At 42.1% G+C, this 20,253-nt stretch overlaps 1 protein-coding gene across 1 annotated transcript in view; it reads left to right on the top strand.

The window, feature by feature from the left end:
- Nucleotides 1-20,253, top strand: part of LOC124613575 (protein piccolo-like) — a 208,379-nt gene that overhangs the window by 152,334 nt on the left and 35,792 nt on the right. Inside the window, exon 4 of the mRNA XM_047142289.1 lies at nt 18,801-18,958. Coding sequence (XP_046998245.1) covers nt 18,801-18,958 — 158 coding nt within the window. The remainder of the gene's footprint in view (nt 1-18,800; nt 18,959-20,253) is intronic.

A 20,253-nucleotide genomic window follows, 5' to 3' on the forward strand; every position in this document is an offset into this window, starting at 1 on the left:
AAACCGTTTAAAACTACACTTATTGCAATTTCCTTGATCTTTACATCTCTAGAGAAATAATAGTTTACACTGAGCACCGTAACCTGTAATTTTTCCACACTTCATTTGTCGGTGTAGCTTGCTGTCCAGGTTTCGAGAGGGTGCGTTTCTGGATGAGGTATCGAATATACTGCTTCCCCCTACTTATATCTCCCGAGGAGATCACGAATGTAAAATTAGAGAGATTCGATCGCGCACGGAGGCTTTCCGGCAGTCGTTCTTCCCGCGAACCATACGCGACTGGAACAGAAAAGGGAGGTAATGACAGTGGCACGTAAAGTGCCCTCCGCCACACACCGTTGGGTGGTTTTCGGAGTATAAATGTAGTTGTAGATTTCATCACGCAGTACATTTTACAGGTTTTTCGCTACCTTGTCGAAGGAGATTTATTAAGAATCATGGTTGCAGATCATTACGAGTGCATGCTGAAAAGTAATGTCTCCGACTTATTTATAAGATAACTCTTAACGATTTTTAGAACTTTATTAACATTCTACATCTTTGTTCTTTACGTTTACTTATTTTTTTCATCATAAGTCACCCTGGGGACTAACAACATTTCTCAGAACGAGAGATCAGTTTGAAAGTACCGTTATTATGGAATGTCTGATTTTGCTGACGGAGCCACCTCTGCTTGCAAGGTTTCATCACTATCAAAGTGAAGTCCTCATAGGTGTTCTTTAAGCTTTTGAAACAGATGAAAATCGCATTGAGCCAAGAAGGGCCAGTATGGATGATGATCGATGACAGCAGACCCAAGGCGTCGAATTGTTGCAGATGTCGCAGCGCTTGTGTGTGGTGTGGTATTGCCATACTGAAGGAGGAGGTGCTACATGTGTGAACGAATTCTTCGAATTAGAAAGTCGATTACAGCACACTGTTTCTCACGCACCGAGATAGTTGCGTACACGCTGCCATCTTATATGTTGCAATTCTGAGCCCTCTAGCGGCAGAGGGTTGTAACTAGCGTCAGCGAAGAGAGAAAGTCGACCGAGTAATATGCATGACATGAAATACATGAAGCGATATTGAGAACAGAATAAAAAAAATCTTGGAAGCAGTACTTTTAGCACGCCCTCGTATTAAAGTCCCATTTGAATTCAAACTTTGCAGACTTTTAACTGAGCACAGCTGCTGTGTGCTTAGTTTACATTAATAGATGTAAGCAGGAGGACACTATCGGCTGCCATGCAACATCTCATAGGCTAGCTAAAATTTAATTAACTGCATGAAATGCTCGTCGACGCAGTCTTGACATGCCTACAATGTTAATTGACCCAATATGAAACAGGAAACAGAACTCTGTCATCAGGTCAAATGCATTTTGTTTTGGGCGCAGGGTTTCATGCTGAGTAGTCGTTCCTGTTCAATTTAAAACATGGCGCTCTGAATTATTGGCTCTAATGTCCTGTATCAACGTCACGTCTTTAGAGGTGCTTATTTTACCGTTTCCGTTAGTGTTCACCGTATGAGACCAAGAGTTGACCAATATAGCATAATCGGACCACGTGACACGCTATTACTGAATTAAAACTGTTTGCTAGCAGCGATAGAGGAGATGGTCTGAATATAGGGTACAGCTAACATGTGGGTTGCCGGGTGCTACGGCTGCAGTGGGTAGCGCATCCTGGAGTGTCTAACACGAAACCATAGCTCTGTCACGCAGGAAATGTGCACCAACAATCGTGCTGTACCAATACTCCCTTCACAGTCCTGTTTAGGTCTAGGCATGGCCTACACCTAAACAGGACTGGGAAGGAAAGATTGGTACAGCTGATTCATTAAAATATAGGGGGTGCATCTCGGGCCACACATGGTCAAATACCTGTTGTCATGGGTAGGAAAAATAAGTCCTTTTTAGGATAAATCAAGACAACGGGTTCCCCTGCCAAAAGAATATCTCAACACTTTACAAAATACTGAAACAATCACTCACAAGACAGATTTTAGCACTCCAAATATCACACCAACCAGATGTCACAAATAAAAACAAATAATTGGAAAGAGTAACATGGAGCATTTCACAGACTTGACAATTCTCCATCAAAACATGAAATCAACAAAAAATAAAATACAACTATTAGAAGTTTAACTCCAATCTTTGAACTGCACAGTAGTTCGTGTTACTGAGCACTGGTGTAGATAGACAGAAATCCAACATGTAGTGTTATCATTTTATTAAAGGACAAGCTCTTACTGCAGAACTGCTTCAAGGGGTGGAGGATCATACATTTATATTAGAAAAGAAACACAGTTCAAATCAAGACATGACCTCAGTATAGCAAGTGAAGACAAATACACTGAAACATCAGCTATTGAATTAACAGGACATGATATCACCAAAAAATTAATCATTTTATGTGTGTACAGATCTTCCAGTGGTACACTTTTCTCAATAAATTAACGGAAGTTCTAGATAAAGTCTCAAGTAGAAAGGTCAACATAATTCTATGTGGGGACATTAACATCAACACTGATATCATAAATGAATCCAGCAGCACTCTCATAAATATCCTTCGAAGTTTTGGCGTGTCCCTATTGGTCAATAGAGCAACAAGGGGTACTATAATGACTGCATCAGTTATTGACCATGTGGCTACAAATATGGAGAGGGAAAAATGTGATGTAGCTGTAAAAGATCTCGGACTATCAGACCATCTCTGTCAAATAACAACAGTAAAATCAAGCGTCGAATCATTCCCTAAACTACAAGCCTACAAACAACATCTATCAGGAATCAAAATAAATGATTTTTCAAAGAAACTAGCAAAACAAGGGAACCATTGTGAATATGAAATTCTCTAAATTCCCCACATTATTTAAATTGAACTTCGAAAAGGCATGTCTGTATCAACATCTCACAGAAACAGATGGATAACAGCAGGTATTAAGAAGTCCTCCCAAACACTGAAACTACATCTACATCTATACTCCGCGAGCCACCTTATGGTCAATTCCATGACAAAGAGTCGCAGTGATCCAGAATTCTTAAATTTCTATCATCCATACAAAAAGATCTATAGGAAGGTGCTGATTGCTGCATAAAAGTCATTTAATGGCAAAATAATATAAAATGCAGAGAACAAAAGCAAAACAGTCTGGGATTTTATAAAAAAGGAAATGGGGAGAGGCAAAGATATGCAGAATAACATACTGCTAAGGGAGACGGATAAGGTAATTCATGATCCACAACGCTTAGCAAACTATGTAAATGATCATTTTTCAAGTATTGCAGAGAAGTTACAGCAAAAATTCCCCCAAAAAATATAACACTGGTAAATAATGTTGCACTAATTACAATGATGTTACTTCCAACCACAGAAAGTGAAGTCAATAAAACTGTTCAAAACTAAAAAATAAGCTTAGATGAAGTACCAATGTGTGTACCGAAACAATGTATAGAGATTATACAAGGCTCCTTAACAAATATAATAAATGAATCCTTCACATCAGGGACATTTTCAGAACAGTTAAAAGAGGCAAGAGTTGTACCTTTGCTTAAGAAAGGTAATGCAGAAGACATACAAAATTACCAGCCCATTTCCCTGCTGTCACAATTCTCAAAAATAATACAAGCAATTATGAAAGACAGATTAATGGATTACCTGAATAAATACAATATTTTAAGCGAATCATAGTTTGGTTTCCAAAGTGGAAAAAATACGGAGTCAGCCATAGTAGAATTCACAATGGTTGTACATGATGCTCTTGACAAAGATGAGTGTGTCACAGGCATATTTTTGGATCTTTCTAAGGCCTTTGATACAGTTGACCACAAGATTATATTAAATAAATTAGAAGCATCAGGAATAAGACGTGTAGCTAATGACTGGTTTCGATCATACCCAGCAGATAGGGTACAAAGAGTAGAGATAACACATACTTCAAATAGATCTAAACATTTAGTAAAACACTTATCAAAACCAAAATACATTAATATAGGGGTTCTACAAAGTAGCATATTAGGACCAATACTATTCCTGATATACATCAATGACTTTCCCAGTAGGTGAAAAAATTCTCTTTGCTGATGACAGAAATATTATACTCACTGAGAAAACAAGAGAACTCCTTGCAGAGAAAGTAAATGAAGCTCTCAAGGAAGTTTATGACTGGTCAATAAGCAATAAAGTGACGCTGAACATAAAGAAAACTAATGCCACGAATTTCGGTTTGAAAAGGGAAAATGACAACGTTAAATTAAATGTAGATGACACCTGTATTGACTGTATAACAAATGCAAAATTTCTAGGAATGAAGATTGATTCTCAGTTGAAGTGGTGTGAACACACAAAGGTACTTGAAAACAGAATGTCATCATCATGTTATGGCCTTAGAATCCTATCATCAGTGTGTAACATGATGTGTCTTTTAGTTACATGCTATTCATATGTAGATTCTATTCCTAGCTATGGCATTCGTTTTTGGGGAACAAATGCTCAAATATGACCACAATTTTCAAACTCCAGAAATGAGCCATAAGAGTGATAACCAAAATTGGCAGTTGAGCTCATTGTAAAGATCTGTTAAAACACTGGGGATTTTAAAGGCTCTATGTAAATACATTTACCACTCAGTTGTACACATCAAAAATAACATTGATAATTACTGCACAAACAGTTCTGTCCATGACAGTGGAATAAGAGCTAGACCCAACTTACATTTGCCAAGAAAAAATAAACATAAAACTCAAAACAGCATTTCCTACCAAGGAATAATACTGTACAATAAATTACCAAAAGAGATAAAAGAAATTGCAAAAATACACATTTAAAAAGGCAGCTAAAAATATGTGTTATGCAATACGTTTTATACATTGAAGGATTACTTAGATAAAACAGAGTAGGGGTTTGGTAAAAAAAAGTTATACAAATAAATAGTAATAATGATAAGATATTCATCATTCCACATAACACCTTCACACTATGTTTTTTCCTTCTTCTTTCCGTTTCTAGAAAAACTTACCTCCAAGCTATGAATTGCGCAGTACTAACATCTCTTCCTCTTTCTGAGTTCAACATATAACTCATTATAGAGGGATGCTGACTGAGTTTTTCTGGATAGCAAATGGGAAGTTGTGGTACAGAAAATGTCCCAGAGATCATCAGGGTGTGTATGTAGTGAGTGAAGTGTTATGAAACAATATGTGTATAGTGTGTGTAGTGGCTGATAGTGAGATATGAGTGAACAGTGTGGCATTGCGTTATTTAATAAGTTATTTGTAAAAAAAAGTATCGTATACCAGGAGTAAATCTAACGATTGTCTCTAACTAGACGTTTGTAAATGCATGTGTATACAAATTAGCTTACTTTAGATTGGTCTAAACTTGTAAATACTTTGACATGTCCTATAACCTTCTAAAAAGAGATCTACGGATGAATAAAGCTACTATTACTACTACTACTACTACTACTAGCACGACTGATATTTTCTTCTTTCGTCAGTTAAATTCAATGTCTCCTGTGTTATCCAGAATTCCTGCTACGCCTTGTCTTTCTACGATTGTGGTCCTCTGCTGCCTTATCTATTTCATCTCCCAAAGCTACCCACTCGTCTTCTATTTTATTCCTTTTCCTGTTTCAGTCCAACGTTGCCTAATGTTCGCTCTGAAACTTTCAACAACCTCTGGTTCCTTCCGTTTATCCAGGGCTCATCTCCTTAATTTAACTTTGAATGTACCTCGCAAAATCTTGCAAAGCTTCAGCAAAAACATGACCTTACTCCAGGTAAAATAGTACGTTTCCAGAATGAGATTTTCACTCTGCAGCGGAGTGTGCGCTGATATGAAACTTCCTGACAGATTAAAATAGTACGCATTAGCATACGAAGAAAATCTATTTGGTTACAGATATTGGGGAGAAGTTAGTTTCTTATTTTCTAGTTCTGGAACGAAATTTCTTAATGTGTGCTGTGTGTGGCTTGCCTTGCATAGTCTATCAACTGTCAGTTAGAAACGATCTTCAAATTTCTTTAAAAGAGAATAAAGAAAGAGAGCTTATGTAGATATTTTTCTCAAACAACCAAACGGGACATATACTTGCATATATTTTGTCAAAGTTTGTGGAACATCCTTTGCTGGAGCATCACGCTTCCCCAAGGAAAATTGAGATATTTTTTCAAGTGTGTGAAAAAAGTACCATGACAAAAACAACTTTCTTGTTAAGGTAACAGCCAAATAGTAGCTCTAACTTCTGCAGAGAGAGAGGTTCCAGCATAATTAATTGCAGAATTCAGAAAACTAATTTGTCGAGTATTTTAGGCGTATTGCTGTCATGCACTATAATTGTAAGCGAAATGTTTCTTTTTCCTCTGCTGCTCTGTAGCCTAGATAGCAGTAGAAGTTGAGGATAACTCGTATGAGTATTTATATCCTTCTTTCAAAAATTAACAGTTTGTCCTCTCGCAGAGAAAATTAAAGGTAGGCCATTTCAACGGTGCTTCAATGCCGTACCATTAACCAAACATAATGCAGATAAATTGTTGCAACCCGTGACTAGCAACTCTCGAACAACAGATGACCACAGGAAGCTGGCAGCCCATGTTTGGATCCTGATCTTACGTAATTATCTCTCTCCTATACTCTGGAGGCCTTTGAGAAGGTATACCTTACTCAGCCAGTAGTATTCCATTTAGGACATTCAATATAATCTTCCAATGTCATTATATGTTGAAAATGTGAGCGTTTCCGGGAATAGGTAATACGATACGATTTTTTAAAGAAATTCAACTATTACACAGAGACGGGACAGTTTAGTAGCAAAAATGTGGCCGCAAAACCAGCTTAAGGAGACATGGGTTGAAACGTATATTACGACAGTGCAAACTGTTCGGCTATTGAACAATCTATCTTTTTTTTTCCAGTGGCCTACAGCCTACGAAGTTACATATGATTGCAAGATTCAGTCTATTTAAACATAACAAATTATAGAGCTGTTAACTGATTTTTCTGGCTGTTGTCAAGTGGAGTTCCTGCATAGTCAGCGAATATTACACTCTAAAAAAGTTAGTGTTATCTTTGATAGATCGTTTGTGAACCCCAGTGATGGTAGGATTTAAAACACTGAATATACGCTGAATAGCCAAAGAGACTGGTATAGGCATGCGTATTCAAATACGGAGATATGTAAACGAGCAGATTGCGGCGCTGCGGTCGGCAACGCCTATATTAGACAAGTGTCTGGCGCAGTTGTTAGATCGGTTGTTGGTGCTTCAGTGGCAGGTTTAGATTTAAGTGAGTTTGAACGTGGTGTTGTAATCGGCGCACGAATGATGGGACACAGCATCTCCGAGGTAAGGATGAAGCGGGAATTTTCCCGAGTTTTCCCGTACGACCATTTCACCAGTGTACCGGTAAACCATCAAATCTCCGACGTCGCTGCGGCCGGAAAAAGATCCTGAAAGAACGGGACCAACGACGACTGAAGAGAGTCGTTCAACGTGACAGAAAAGCAACCCTTCCGCAAATTGCTGCAGATTTCAATGCTGGGCCATCAAAATGTGTCAGCGTGCGAACCATATAACATCATCGATGTGGGCTTTCGGAGGCGAAGACCCACCTCTGATGACTACACGACACAAAGCTTTACTCCTCGCCTGGGTCCCTCAATACCGATATTGGACTGTTGAGTCTCGTTTCAAATTGTATCGACCGGATGGACGTGTACAGATATGGAGACATGAATCCATGGCCCTGCATGTCAGCAGGCGACTGTTAAAGCTGGTGGAGGCTGTGTAATGGTGTAGGGCTTAAGCAACCTTTACAGATCTGGCACCATCAACCTGCGTAATCGTCATCTGTGGGTCACAGACAAATCTCGGGGAATAGCTGAGACGTCTTATCAACATCGGTTCAGCATTAATGTGTGGTCACGCATTCTTGGCAACCACATACTTGACCGGTTATTATTCCACAACGCGCGGAATGTACCTCGATTACGTGCTTGAGAATGCGCCTTTGGCAATACGACTCGTTATGTGGTTTCTGCGATTTACACTTCCGCATTACAGTTCACCGACACCTCAACAACATTTTCCCCGGATTTTGGACAAGACTCGGAGGCCCTGTAACATGGCCTGCTAGGTCACGAGAGTTGAAGTACCTGTATTTTTATTTCTGGGGGCATCTGAAACACGTTGCGTAGGCTGAACCAGTTCCTCATGAGCAGATCCTTCAGCACCAGGTACACGACGCCTGTGAAGCCGTGCGAAAGACTGCGGCAATCTACGAAACCAAGTGTGAACGCGTCCATTGCATCCCATGTAGGCCACTTTGAACAGATGTTGTGACGTGGACGCGATGCATCTCTGTGCTGTGTTCCGAGACGACTTGTCATTGCACGCACACCGCCCGTTTCCGGACATATGTTCGTAAGACCTCTTTTACTCCATTCCCAGTCAGGAATTCGTCCCTACAGTTTGTCGGTTTTACGCTACTGGCCATTAAAATTGCTACACCAAGAAGAAATGCAGATGATAAACGGGTATTCACTGGACAAATATATTATACTAGAACTGACATGTGATTACATTTTCACGCAATTTGGGTGCATAGATCCTGAGAAATCAGTACCCAGAACAACGCCTGGGCATTGAGTCAAACAGGGCTTGGATGGCGTGTACAGGTACAGATGCCTATGCAGCTTCAACACAATACCACATTTCATCAAGAAAAGTGACTGGCGTATTGTGACGAGCCAGTTTCTCGGCCACCGTTGAGCAGACGTTTTCAGTTGATGAAAGATCTGGAGAATGTGCTGGCCAGGGCAGCAGTCGAACATTTTCTGTATCCAGAAAGGCTCGTACACGACCTGCAACATGCGGTCGTGCATTATCCTGCTGAAATGTAGGGTTTCGCAGGGATCGAATGAAGGGTACAGTCACGGGTCGTTAACACATCTGAAATGTAACGTCCACTGTTCGAAGTGCCATCAATGCTAACAAGAGGTGACAGAGACGTGTAAGCAATGGCACCTCATACCATCATGCCGGGTGATACGTCAGTATGGCGATGACGAATACGGGCTTCCAATGTGCGTTCACCGCGATGTCGCCAAACACGAATGCGACCATCATGATGATGTAAACAGAACCTGGATTCATCCGAAAAAATGACGTATTGCCATTCGTGCACCCAGGTTCGTCGTTGAGAACACCATCGCAGGCGCTCCTGTCTGTGATGCAGCGTCAAGGGTAACCGCAGCCATGGTCTCCGAGCTGATAGTCCATGCTGCTGAAAACGTCGAACTGTTCGTGCAGATGGTTGTTGTCTTGCAAACGTCCCCGTCTGTTGACTCAGGGATCGAGACGTGGCTCCACGATCCGTTACAGTTATGCGGATAAGATGCCTGTCATCACGACTGCTAGAGATACGAGGGCGTTGGGATCCAGCACGGCGTTCCGTATTACCCTCCTGAACCCACCGATTCCATATTCTGCTAACAGTCATTGGATCTCGACCAACGCGAGCAGCAATGTTGCGATACGATAAACCGCAATCGCGATAGGCTACAATCCGGAAACGTAATGGTACGCATTTCTCCTCCTTACACGAGGCATCACAACAACGTTTCACCAGGCAACGCCTGTCAACTGCTGTTTGTGTATGTCAGCACGTTGTAGGTGTCGTCACCGTCGCCAGCCTTGTGTGAATGCTCTGAAAAGATACTCATTTGCATATCACAGCGTCTTCTTCTTGTTGGTTAAATTTTGCGTTTGTAGCAAGTCATCTTCGTGGTGTAGCAATTTTAATGGCCATTAGTGTATTAATGTTCACTCCATAGAAATGATAACTGTTGAAACAAGATGTTTCAGTCATCAGTTGGCCTCTCTGATTCCACGTTTCTTACCTCAGAGTATCTAGAGGGGTATTTCCCGTTTCATGCGCGCTCGAGCTGAATCTGCCTGTATACTAGTACAGTGGACATAGCTACTAAACCCGCCATTTCATAAAAGCACCCACTCAGAGAGCAACACGAGCGAAGTGTCGTGACTGATGACACGCCTTGGGAAAGCTCCCTGGGAGAAAACGCTCCCGTTTCGTCTCCTACGGACTCCGGCGCAATTTTAGCGCGTCGTGACCCAGCACGTCGCTCTATACACGAAAGCGTCGCAGGCTCTTGCGAGACCAGCGGCGGCGGTTTTGTGGGAACGCGTCGCAGCGTCCTCCGACGCGGCAGCGTTCGTCCCACTGCTGTTACGACAGAATGGAGAAGGGAATCTGTAATGCCAGCCGTTACTAATTAACCAGGTTTCACCTTTATTTGTGGTCCGAAGAGGGGACCAGAACTGTGTGAGCAAATCATACTGACATTCACGCAGACCTCAGTAGCTACTTGGTTATGTCTCACAACACACACCACCGCTTCCATAATCGTGAAACCATAATTGTCCGCTTAATATATAATCAATTCGACGCATCCCGAACGCAGAACGCTTTTAAATTCGTAATCATATTAATCTAACGTCATCATTTCATAATTTATCACGCGTTTGTATAATTTAATGTTATTACTCGTACAGAAGAGGGATGGAGTGCTCAAGGACTGGGAGAGGGATGAAAAGGAAAAGTTGCAGAGAAGCGGGAGGGCGGATGCGTGAAGGAGAGAAATTAATTACTACTACCAGAACGACCCGCAGAGTACCTGACTGCAGTATTTTGCGTCAGTCATTCACGATTATCATACTGAATGGCGAGACGTAACCAGTTGGTTGTTTTACATTTTTCCGCACGCTTTCTAAATGATTTCTCGTCATCTTCTATTACAGTTTCATTTCACCTTCGCACGCAACATAATGTAATATGATTTTATTACCGTGCCACATTTAGGGAACAGCACCCATGTATGTGGACTTACTGTTCAGTTTGCTCCATTAACAGCAGCGCTGGGTGACACTGAACCTCAAATCCACGATAAAGGAATGGAAAATTAAATCTTAATGCCCAGTCGAAATCAATGTCAATAGAACCTGAACACTAGCACACATACACTATGTGATCAAAAATGTCCGGACACCCCAAACACATACGTTTTTCATATTAGGTGCATTGTGCTGCCACCTACTGCCAGGCACTTCATATCAGCGACCTCAGTAGTCATTAGACATCGTGAGAGAGCAGAATGGGGCGCTCCGCGGAACTCACGGACTTCGAGCGTGGTCAGCTGATTGGGTGTCACTTGTGTCATACGTCTGTAAGTGAAATTTCCACACTCCCAAACATCCCACTGTTTCTGATGTGATAGTGAAGTGGAAACGTGAAGGGACACGTACAGCACAAAAGCGTACAGGCCGACCTCGTATGTTGACTGACAGAGACCGCCGACAGTTGAAGAGGGTCGTAGCAGACATCTATCTAGACCATCACACAGGAATTCCAAACTGCACCAGGATCCACTGCAAGTACTATAACAGTTAGGTGGGAGGTGAGAAAACTTGGATTTCATGGTCGAGAGGCTGCTCATAAGCCACCATCACGCCGGTAAATGCCAAACCACGCCTCGCTTGGTGAAAGGAGCCTAAACATTGGACGATTGAACAGTGGAGAAAGGTTGCGTGGAGTGACAAATCATGGAACATAATGTGGCAATCCGATGGCTGGGTGAGCCTATGGCGGATGCGCGTTGAACGTCATCTGCCAGCGTGTGCAGAGCCAACAGTAAAATTCGGAGGCGGTGGTGTTATTGTGTGGTTGTTTTTAGCATGCACCCCTTGTTGTTTTGCGTGGCACTATCACAGCACATGCCTACACTGATGTTTTAATAACCTTCTTGCTTCCCACTGTTGAAGAGCTATTCGGGGATGGCAATTGCATCTTTCAACACGATCGAGCACCTGTTCATAATGCACGGCCTGTGGGGGAGTGGTTACACGACAATAACATCCCTGTAATGCACTGGCGTGCATAGAGTCCTGACCTGAATCCTATAGAAAACCTTCCGGATGTTTTGGGACGCCGACTTCGTGCCAGGCCTCACCGACCGACATCGATACCTCTCCTCAGTGCAGTCCTTCGTGAAGACTGGGCTGCCATTCACCAAAAATCCTTCAAGCATCTGGTTGAACGTATGCCTGCGAGAGTGGGAGCTGTCATCAAGGCTAAGGTTGGAACAACACCTTACCGAATTCCAGCATTGCCGTTGGAGGGCGCCACGAACTTGTAGGTCATTCTCAGCCAGTTATCCGGTTACTTTTGATCACATAGTGTAGAAAAGCTTGGAAAAGGAAATCAACTCTTGCCGATGAAACCATCGCGGAAGTCACCTGAAGTGATTTGTGGAAACAACCGGAAACCTCCATCAAATGGAGGTGTCGTCATCATCGTGCCACCTCGTCATCTCGTTCGATAATATCTGTTCCAACCCAATAAATTTCGTTGCCTATAAAATGTATACAGCTTCACGTAAATGCCAGCTGCCTCTTAAATATAGAATCTGAATGAACAAAATATCATTATCTAACAACAACTATATATCCTGCACTGAGGGGCAAATTATTTATAATGAATACTGACAGCAAGCGAGTTGCGGAAACTGTAATTTACAAATATTTAGTTATATATTCTCTACCAGTAACCCTAGCTGCGTATGGCGTAGATAAATTAACTTTCGGGCTACTGTAAGTTTCGGGTTTAACGTAACTCTGCTAAATTATCTCTTTACTTTCATTCTGTTCAGTTTGAAACAATAGCTCACAAGACATGGTTCCCATTTTAGATATCCTTTCTGCCAAAGAGAGTTTATATAGATGAAGTATGATAATATAGAGCAGAAGTGAACTACCTTAGATTTTTTATGAATGGATACAGAGTATCAGCAAATGATTCATATTGTTTTCGTAACTCCAGGTAATTGCTTCTAGTGTAAGAGAGAGAGTCGGATGGTATTGTTAGCTGGGAGGTCAAGAAAGTTGTTCAACTGCTTAATAGGCAAGACTTTTCATTCTTGTCGCACAAAGCGTACGAGAATTGTGCTGTAACTGTTGAGAACAGCTGACTATAACAGGTGTAGGTGTGTGTGTGTGTGTGTGTGTGTGTGTGTGTGTGTACTGTTGTGTCATGTTTGTGTTGTATGATGATATAAGAAAAGAAGGTAGAGAATGAGACCAGGTGGCGATACATAACTTATTATTATCGCACAATGGGGAACACATGCTCTCACTCTACGAGAGAATGATGGGAGATTTACAATTTGATGAAGGATATTGGCGCGTTGTCTAGTGATCATGAAGTTAACATCACATCTCATTCCACTCTCGGCAAAATACTGGACGTGAAATTTTCTTCCAACACTAGAAATCCAACCATCTAGCCTGCTTCCGAGACGAACGCCACCGCTTAGGTGTGCGCTAGCTGTCTTCGCTACGGAGGTGGGTATTGCTTGTCCTTTTTACAGAGAAACATATTTTACTCTTCTGTAGAACTTTTTAATGCTATTATACCTTTTTCTTATAAATTAAATTTTCTTTTCATTTTATTGTTACCTCGTTTCCTTACATTCAGTATAAAAGAAAAATGTAGTAACCAGGATGTTTGTAGGTATTTAATGACTTTCTGTACTTGCTATATATGGTTGCTGAGAACTGAAGCGAAAGTAAATCTAATAATATAAGCAGGATGACGTCGATTTCGTGAAGTGTAATACATGCAGCTCATTGCATCTCCTGGACACTCATTTTCTGTCCACCTCCTGATGCACAATGTGGGTGATAAGCAGCTAACATTTTTCCTATCATCATTGTTGACACAACACTTTCTAATGAGTACTGAACTTGCGACTTAGCACTCAAAGGGCTCCTTGCGAGGCGTGTGCCAGTCCTCATCTCATAACCGATGGCGATAGTCAGCTGTGAGGTACGGAGTATTATTTAATTGCCAAATAAAGGCAAGGGTTAAACACCAAATATGGGAGCTGTAACAAGTCATGAATAAAACTGACATAAAACACTAATCGCATTAAAAATTGTAGATAATCCATTTACAGATATGGACCAAAATAAAAGACACCAAATAATATAAAATTGTGCGTAATAGTGCTGAGAGGAATAAATGCTTAAAAAGAGCCGAAGTGAAAACAACAGACGTAAATGTTAACTGGTGGTACAAATTTTAAACCGAAATAAACTTGACGTAAAAGAGATCAGGCAGAGTACGGAAGAATACAGGTAGTACATACAGCGGTTTCTATACGGTAGGAATTCGCTGATATTGGGACTAAGTATGCTCCTCCTTCCAATGGACTGTGTATATTTACGAAGGCTGTTCAAAAAATAACCTACACTTTACTACGGCAGGTCAAGTAACTCTTACTGAATGCTACACGACGCGTCAAAGTGACACAAATATATGACACTGTTTTTCGACATAGTTACCAAATCTCTGACAACAGCGTACGGGACGTTGTACCCATTGTTCAATACCTCGCCGATAGAAATCCACTGCCTGGTCACGCAACGTTTCGAGAGCCTCTGATTGCACGTCCTCGTCGTTGGAGAATCTCTTTTGCTCCAGACGTTTCTTCATCTTGCCGATGGAAATCGCATGGTGTCAGATCTGTACCGTATGGCGGATCAGCATCACCAACGTCTTTGTGGATTTGATCAAATTGTCGACATAATTTCCCTAGAACTGGAAACAACATTGCATTTGTTCCATATACCGCTAGAATTTCACCGTGCAACTTAGACATTTTGCTCACAAGAATCGTACTGTTCCGCGTTCTTCAGCTCTTTAGTTCGTTTCCAGTTGTCACGCCAATCCATTCCCACAATGTGATGCCCCTGTCATCCGCACCGCAGCAAAACACTGCGTGCAGGAAACCTGGAAGATGGTCTCTCTTCTGAAACTGGGCTGCTTTTGTTCCGCAATGATCTTAGCGCGGGACGACGTGTGTAATGTACATTCTGAAGTCTGCAAGTATGTATATGATCAGCTGCTTCACTTTGAACTTCTAACATACTCTTTTCGTTCAGCAAACTTCCATGGTGATATTGTTACGGTCTGCGTAAATGATTCCCAATACCTTGAAAACGTACGAAACAGTGCTGAATCATCGCTGTACGGCATAACAATTCACAATGCAACACATTTTTTTCTGAGAGCAGGTTGGTTTTATTCAGCATTCCAATACAGTATATTGTTGCCCATCGTTCTGGCTACAAGACCTTTTTTTTTTTCAACATAATCTCCGTTCTATGCGCCAGCCTTACGCCACCTTTCTGTAACGGCTTGTACGTGCGCATGATATCACACTACTGGTCGACGGCTGAGCCAACGTCTTGCTACATTAATAACTTCCCCATCATCCGCGTACTGCTTCCCGCGGGGTGCATCCTTCATTGGGCCAGATACATGGAAGTCGGAGAGTGCGAGATCCAAGTTGTATGGTGGATGACTGAGTCCAATGAAGTTTTTTTGAGGCCTTCTCGGGTGCGCAGACTTGTGTGAGGCGTCATGTTGTCATCGAGAAGGCGAAGTTTGTCCGCGTTTTTGTGACGACGAACACGCTGAAGTCGTTTCTTCAATTTCCTGAGGGTAGCGTAGTACACTTCACAGTTGATTGTTGCACCATGCGGGAGGACGTCAAATAGAGTAAGCCCTTCAGCATCCTAAAAGATCGTCGCCATGAATTTTCCGGCTGAAGGCGCGGCTTTGAACTGTTTCTTCAGTGGAGAGCCGCACTGTAGATTGCCGTTTTGATTCCGGTTCGAGTTGACGAACCCATGTTTCTTTGTCTGTGATGATGTTCGACCAAAAGTCTGTCACGATCATCCTCTTTATGTTCTTCTATTAGGCGGCGAGGAACCCAGCGGGTAGATACCTTTGAGTAACCTAACTGGTGGACAAGCATGTTGGCACTAACAACAGAGACGTCCAGTCGTGCAACGAGGTTTTTGATTGTGACGCGTCGATATTCTCTAGTGACAATGTCCCAACACTCCAACATAGCTGGAGTGACGGTTGTGTGACGCCGGCTTGCACTCGGGAGATGGGACAGGTTTGCGCGACCTTGTTCCGATGGTGACAGACGCCTTGCTCAACGACTCTCGGTGTTTTCGTTCATTGTCAGCCCTCCGTAGACATTCTGCAAGCGCCTATGGAGATTTGCGGTGCTCTGGTTTTGCGCGAAAGAAAACTCAGTGACACCTCCATCACAGACACCAGTTTGTAAGCTCCGCCACATGTCGTAACCTCATGAAACAATAGGGGCTGAAGCGTGAACATTCCACAATGTTCCACAAAAAAATGTGCATTTTTGCAAGCGAAACTGGTCAAAGAAAACAAAAAGTGTTGCATTACTTATTGAACTTGTAAAATTGTTTCTTCTAATCTTTTGCTCCTCTTTGTGGTTTTATCGATGTTTATCATTGGTTAAGTATATCTAGACGTATGTTTCGCGTCTGAAGAAGGTTGATCCAGGGTCGTAAATTTGGTTTTGCGACATACTAAAATTATTTTTTGTGAAGCTTTTTCTTTTGATTATTTCCGTCATTTAGGGTAATAGTTTTTTTCGAAGAGCACATCTTCTGTTACAAAAACATTTCTATGTAAAAAAATGTACCTTAACTCCACCTTCGCGGTCTACATCACGCGTTTCTCAACAAGAATTGCTTAAAACTGGCCAAAAAGACAAAGAGATCTTGAATGGATTTTACTGTACAACGATGTTGTTTAAACTCGACCCCAACAAGCAAAGAACATTTTATATATAATTAACACTTTTGATAACTGAGATTATAAATGTGCCACACTGAAGAGCCAAAGAAACTGGTACACCTGCCTAGCATCGTGTAGGACCCCCGCGAGCACGCAGAAGTGCCGCAACACGACGTGGTATGGACTCGACTAATGTCTGAAGTACTGCTGGAGGCAACTTACACCATGAATCCTGCGGGTTGTCCATAAATCAGTAAGAATACAGGGGGTGGAGGTCTTTCCTGAACAGCACGTTGCAAGGCATCCCAAGTATGCTCAACAATGTTGCATTGTCCTGCTGGAATTGCTCAAGTCCGTCAGAATGCACAGTGGACATGATTGGATGCAGGTTATCACACAAGATGCTTAGATACGTGTCGCCTGTCAGTGTCGTATCTAGACGTATCAGGGGTCCAATGTCACTTCAACTGCACACGCCCCACAACATTACAGAGCCTCCACCAGCTTTAACAGTCCCTTGCTGACATACAGGGTCCATGGATTCATGAGGTTGTATCCATACCAGTACACGTCCATCTGCTCGATACGATTTCAAACGAGACGTTTCTGACCAGGCAACATGTTTCCAGCCATCAACAGTCCAGCTTCGGTGTTGACGTGCCCATGTGTGGCGTAAAGCTTTGTGTTGTGCAGTCATCAAGGGCATACGAGTGGGCCTTCGGCTCCGATAGCCCACGTCGATGATGTTTCGTTGAATGGTGCGCACTCTGGCACTGCACAGTGAGGTATATGGATGTTGTGGCCAAGCCTCTACCACGCCGTAGCGGAGAAGCGAGGCAACTGTACCCCAATTGAAGCAGCTGATCGCCCCCATTTGCAGGGATGAATCCTAGTACTGGGGCTGTGATTTGAAGTATATGAGACGCAACAAGAGCAAATTGAAGCACAAATTAAACGCATGTTTGTTTAAAAAAAACTGAGTATTCGGGATTTTTTTAAAAGTATACTTAAATGAATGAAGTTTCCTAATTTCCGAAATACGTCTACATAGATGCGCGAAATTTAAGAATGTAAGGCTCTTAAAAGAGCGAGTTTACATCGAGTTATTTGCATTAGATAATTACATGAAACTTTTAAAGTAGCAGACAGTACGATTATAATTTATTTCACGTAATTTTCCTGTCAAGTCCTGTTTGCCTTTAGCCGACTACTGTGTAGATTTTGCACGCTTACTTCTGTTTAGCACAGTATTGTCTACATTCGAAGTTTGGTATGATTAATTGTAATAATCCATATCACTTTAAATAACGTAGGAATTTCATTCGCACATTAGTTTTTAACACTGATAGCACCTCTTAAAGTGGTTGAGTTTGCAACATTTGGTCAAATATTTGATCATTTACAAAGTATAATCACCACCAACACATGTTAAGTTTCTAAACGCAATTATTCGACCTCCCTCTGCTTCATACTTAATTTATATTTGATTAAAAATCTAAATACCTATCATGTTCTTGGCTTTGGGTTTGGAGGTTTCCTTGCCTTGGTAACCTGGAAATGGAACGTTCAAAATTATACACACTGACAGTATTTCCACACTAATTAACCTAGGCCTATATTGCACGATTTCCAGGATACTATACCTTTTTCAAATGAGTTGGAACTCCACTCACTGTCGGTATAGCATCGTCCTTCAGTTGACGTCTATTTACATAATTTTCCATGTAACAATTCTCTTCAAAATGAAGAGATGCTGTCGGTTGGAAGTTCTCTCTCCGAGTAGCAACTATCCATTTCAGATTTGTAAGGGGAAATCTAAACAAAAACAAACGCTCATGATCTATTATTTCTCCATGAAAATACTATATACAAGTAATAGAAAGTAACAAACAACCAGAAATGACTGACCTGTGAAATGTAACATTGTTTCCGTCTTCGGCTTTGCTTCCATTCTTACTGTTACAATTAAAAGCAGCAACGAACGAACCATGCTTACGCACTGTTTCCCTGCAAATGGCGGCTTCTGTCACGTTCATTGTGGGGACGCGACAGTAGCGCCAATGCGCGGTCTAGTTTTTATTTAGTAAGTCTATGGTTGTGGCTGTGTTGCAGGACGGCTGGCGCCCGGTGGCTGGCAGCACGGAGCAGCCGCGCTACAGCACGCAGGCCGTGGGCCACCCCGTGCTCGACAAGCTGAGGGCGCACCTCGAGGACGCCGAGCGCCGCAAGGTGGCCACCACGCCCACGCCCAGCGTGCTCGCCTCCTTCAGGTACGTCCGCCCTACTCCCGCTCCCGTCATAACGTACAGTCTCAGGTCAAGACCACCCGGATGCCTCATGGTAACACGTTAGCGTAGGGCGGATGGACAGTGGCGACACTTCTGGGGAATTCAACAGAGCAGAGTGGGGTGTTCACAGTTCTGCCATCGGCGCAAGAGAGGGATTGTGGTCCTCCGAGGTACAACCAAGTGAACTGCTTGCCATTTCATACAGATATGACACGTCTTCCGAAGTACTGTTTCTCCTTATATAGACTGAAAAATCGTTTTGATTATGATGTTTGGACGGAAATTGTAGTTATTCAGCAATAAAAATGATTCCAGTATTATTTATTTGCTACACTCCCCATAGATTTATTTAAGTTATGAATCCTTTAATTCCAATCTATTCCCAAAACTACGTTCGCCTGCGTAGCTGAGTGGTAACCTGTTTGCCTACCACGGAGCGGGCCTGGGTTCGATTCCCGGCCAGACTGGAGATTTTCTCCGCTCGTAGACAATGTTTTGTGTTGTATTCATCATCACCGCGACCCATATCATCCAATAGGACGTCACCTAAAATAAGACTTGCAACCTGGAGAGTGAACTCTCCCGGATGGGACGTCCAGGCCATCAATGCCACACGATAATTTCATTTTTCCAAAAGCTACACATGCAAAAATAAAAACAAAAAATGCAGTATCCCTATAGGAAACGAATACGAAATCTCTGCTCTTGAACCAGATGTCTTCATCACTTTTTCCCTTCACTTTTTTCATTATTGTTCTCTGCTTTCGGTCTGGGTGGCCGTCTCATGACACCCAGTCAAATTCATCTTTGAATCTCTCACTCAGGTTTCTTTATTTTGATTTATTTATTTATTTATCGTTTCAGAAGCCAGTCAGCTCTCTGACCGAACGCACTGAACTGCCGTGCCGGCTGTCACTCGGCTAGTGCCGCTTTCGCTGAAGCATGTCTATCTTGATGTGTGTATAAGCGACAGTCGTAAAAGTTTCTTTTCTTGATTTTTCGGAAAATACGCGTTTTCCGACAGCATACATGAGATGAAAAACACTCTATCGACGCAGTTAATTTTGAATCGATTTAGTGTCATGAACTTTAAGAGTGGTTTTCTCAAAATCTGGGAGCTAGGTCCTTAGGTTTTGTTCAAATGTTCAAATGTATGTGAAATCTTATGGGACTTAACTACTAAGGTCATCAGTCCCTATGCTTACACACTACTTAACGAAATTATCCTAAGGACAAACACACACACACACACACCCATGCCCGAGGGAGGACTCGAA

Source organism: Schistocerca americana, chromosome 4, assembly GCF_021461395.2.
Source record: "Schistocerca americana isolate TAMUIC-IGC-003095 chromosome 4, iqSchAmer2.1, whole genome shotgun sequence".
Classification (NCBI taxonomy): Eukaryota; Metazoa; Arthropoda; class Insecta; order Orthoptera; family Acrididae; genus Schistocerca; species Schistocerca americana.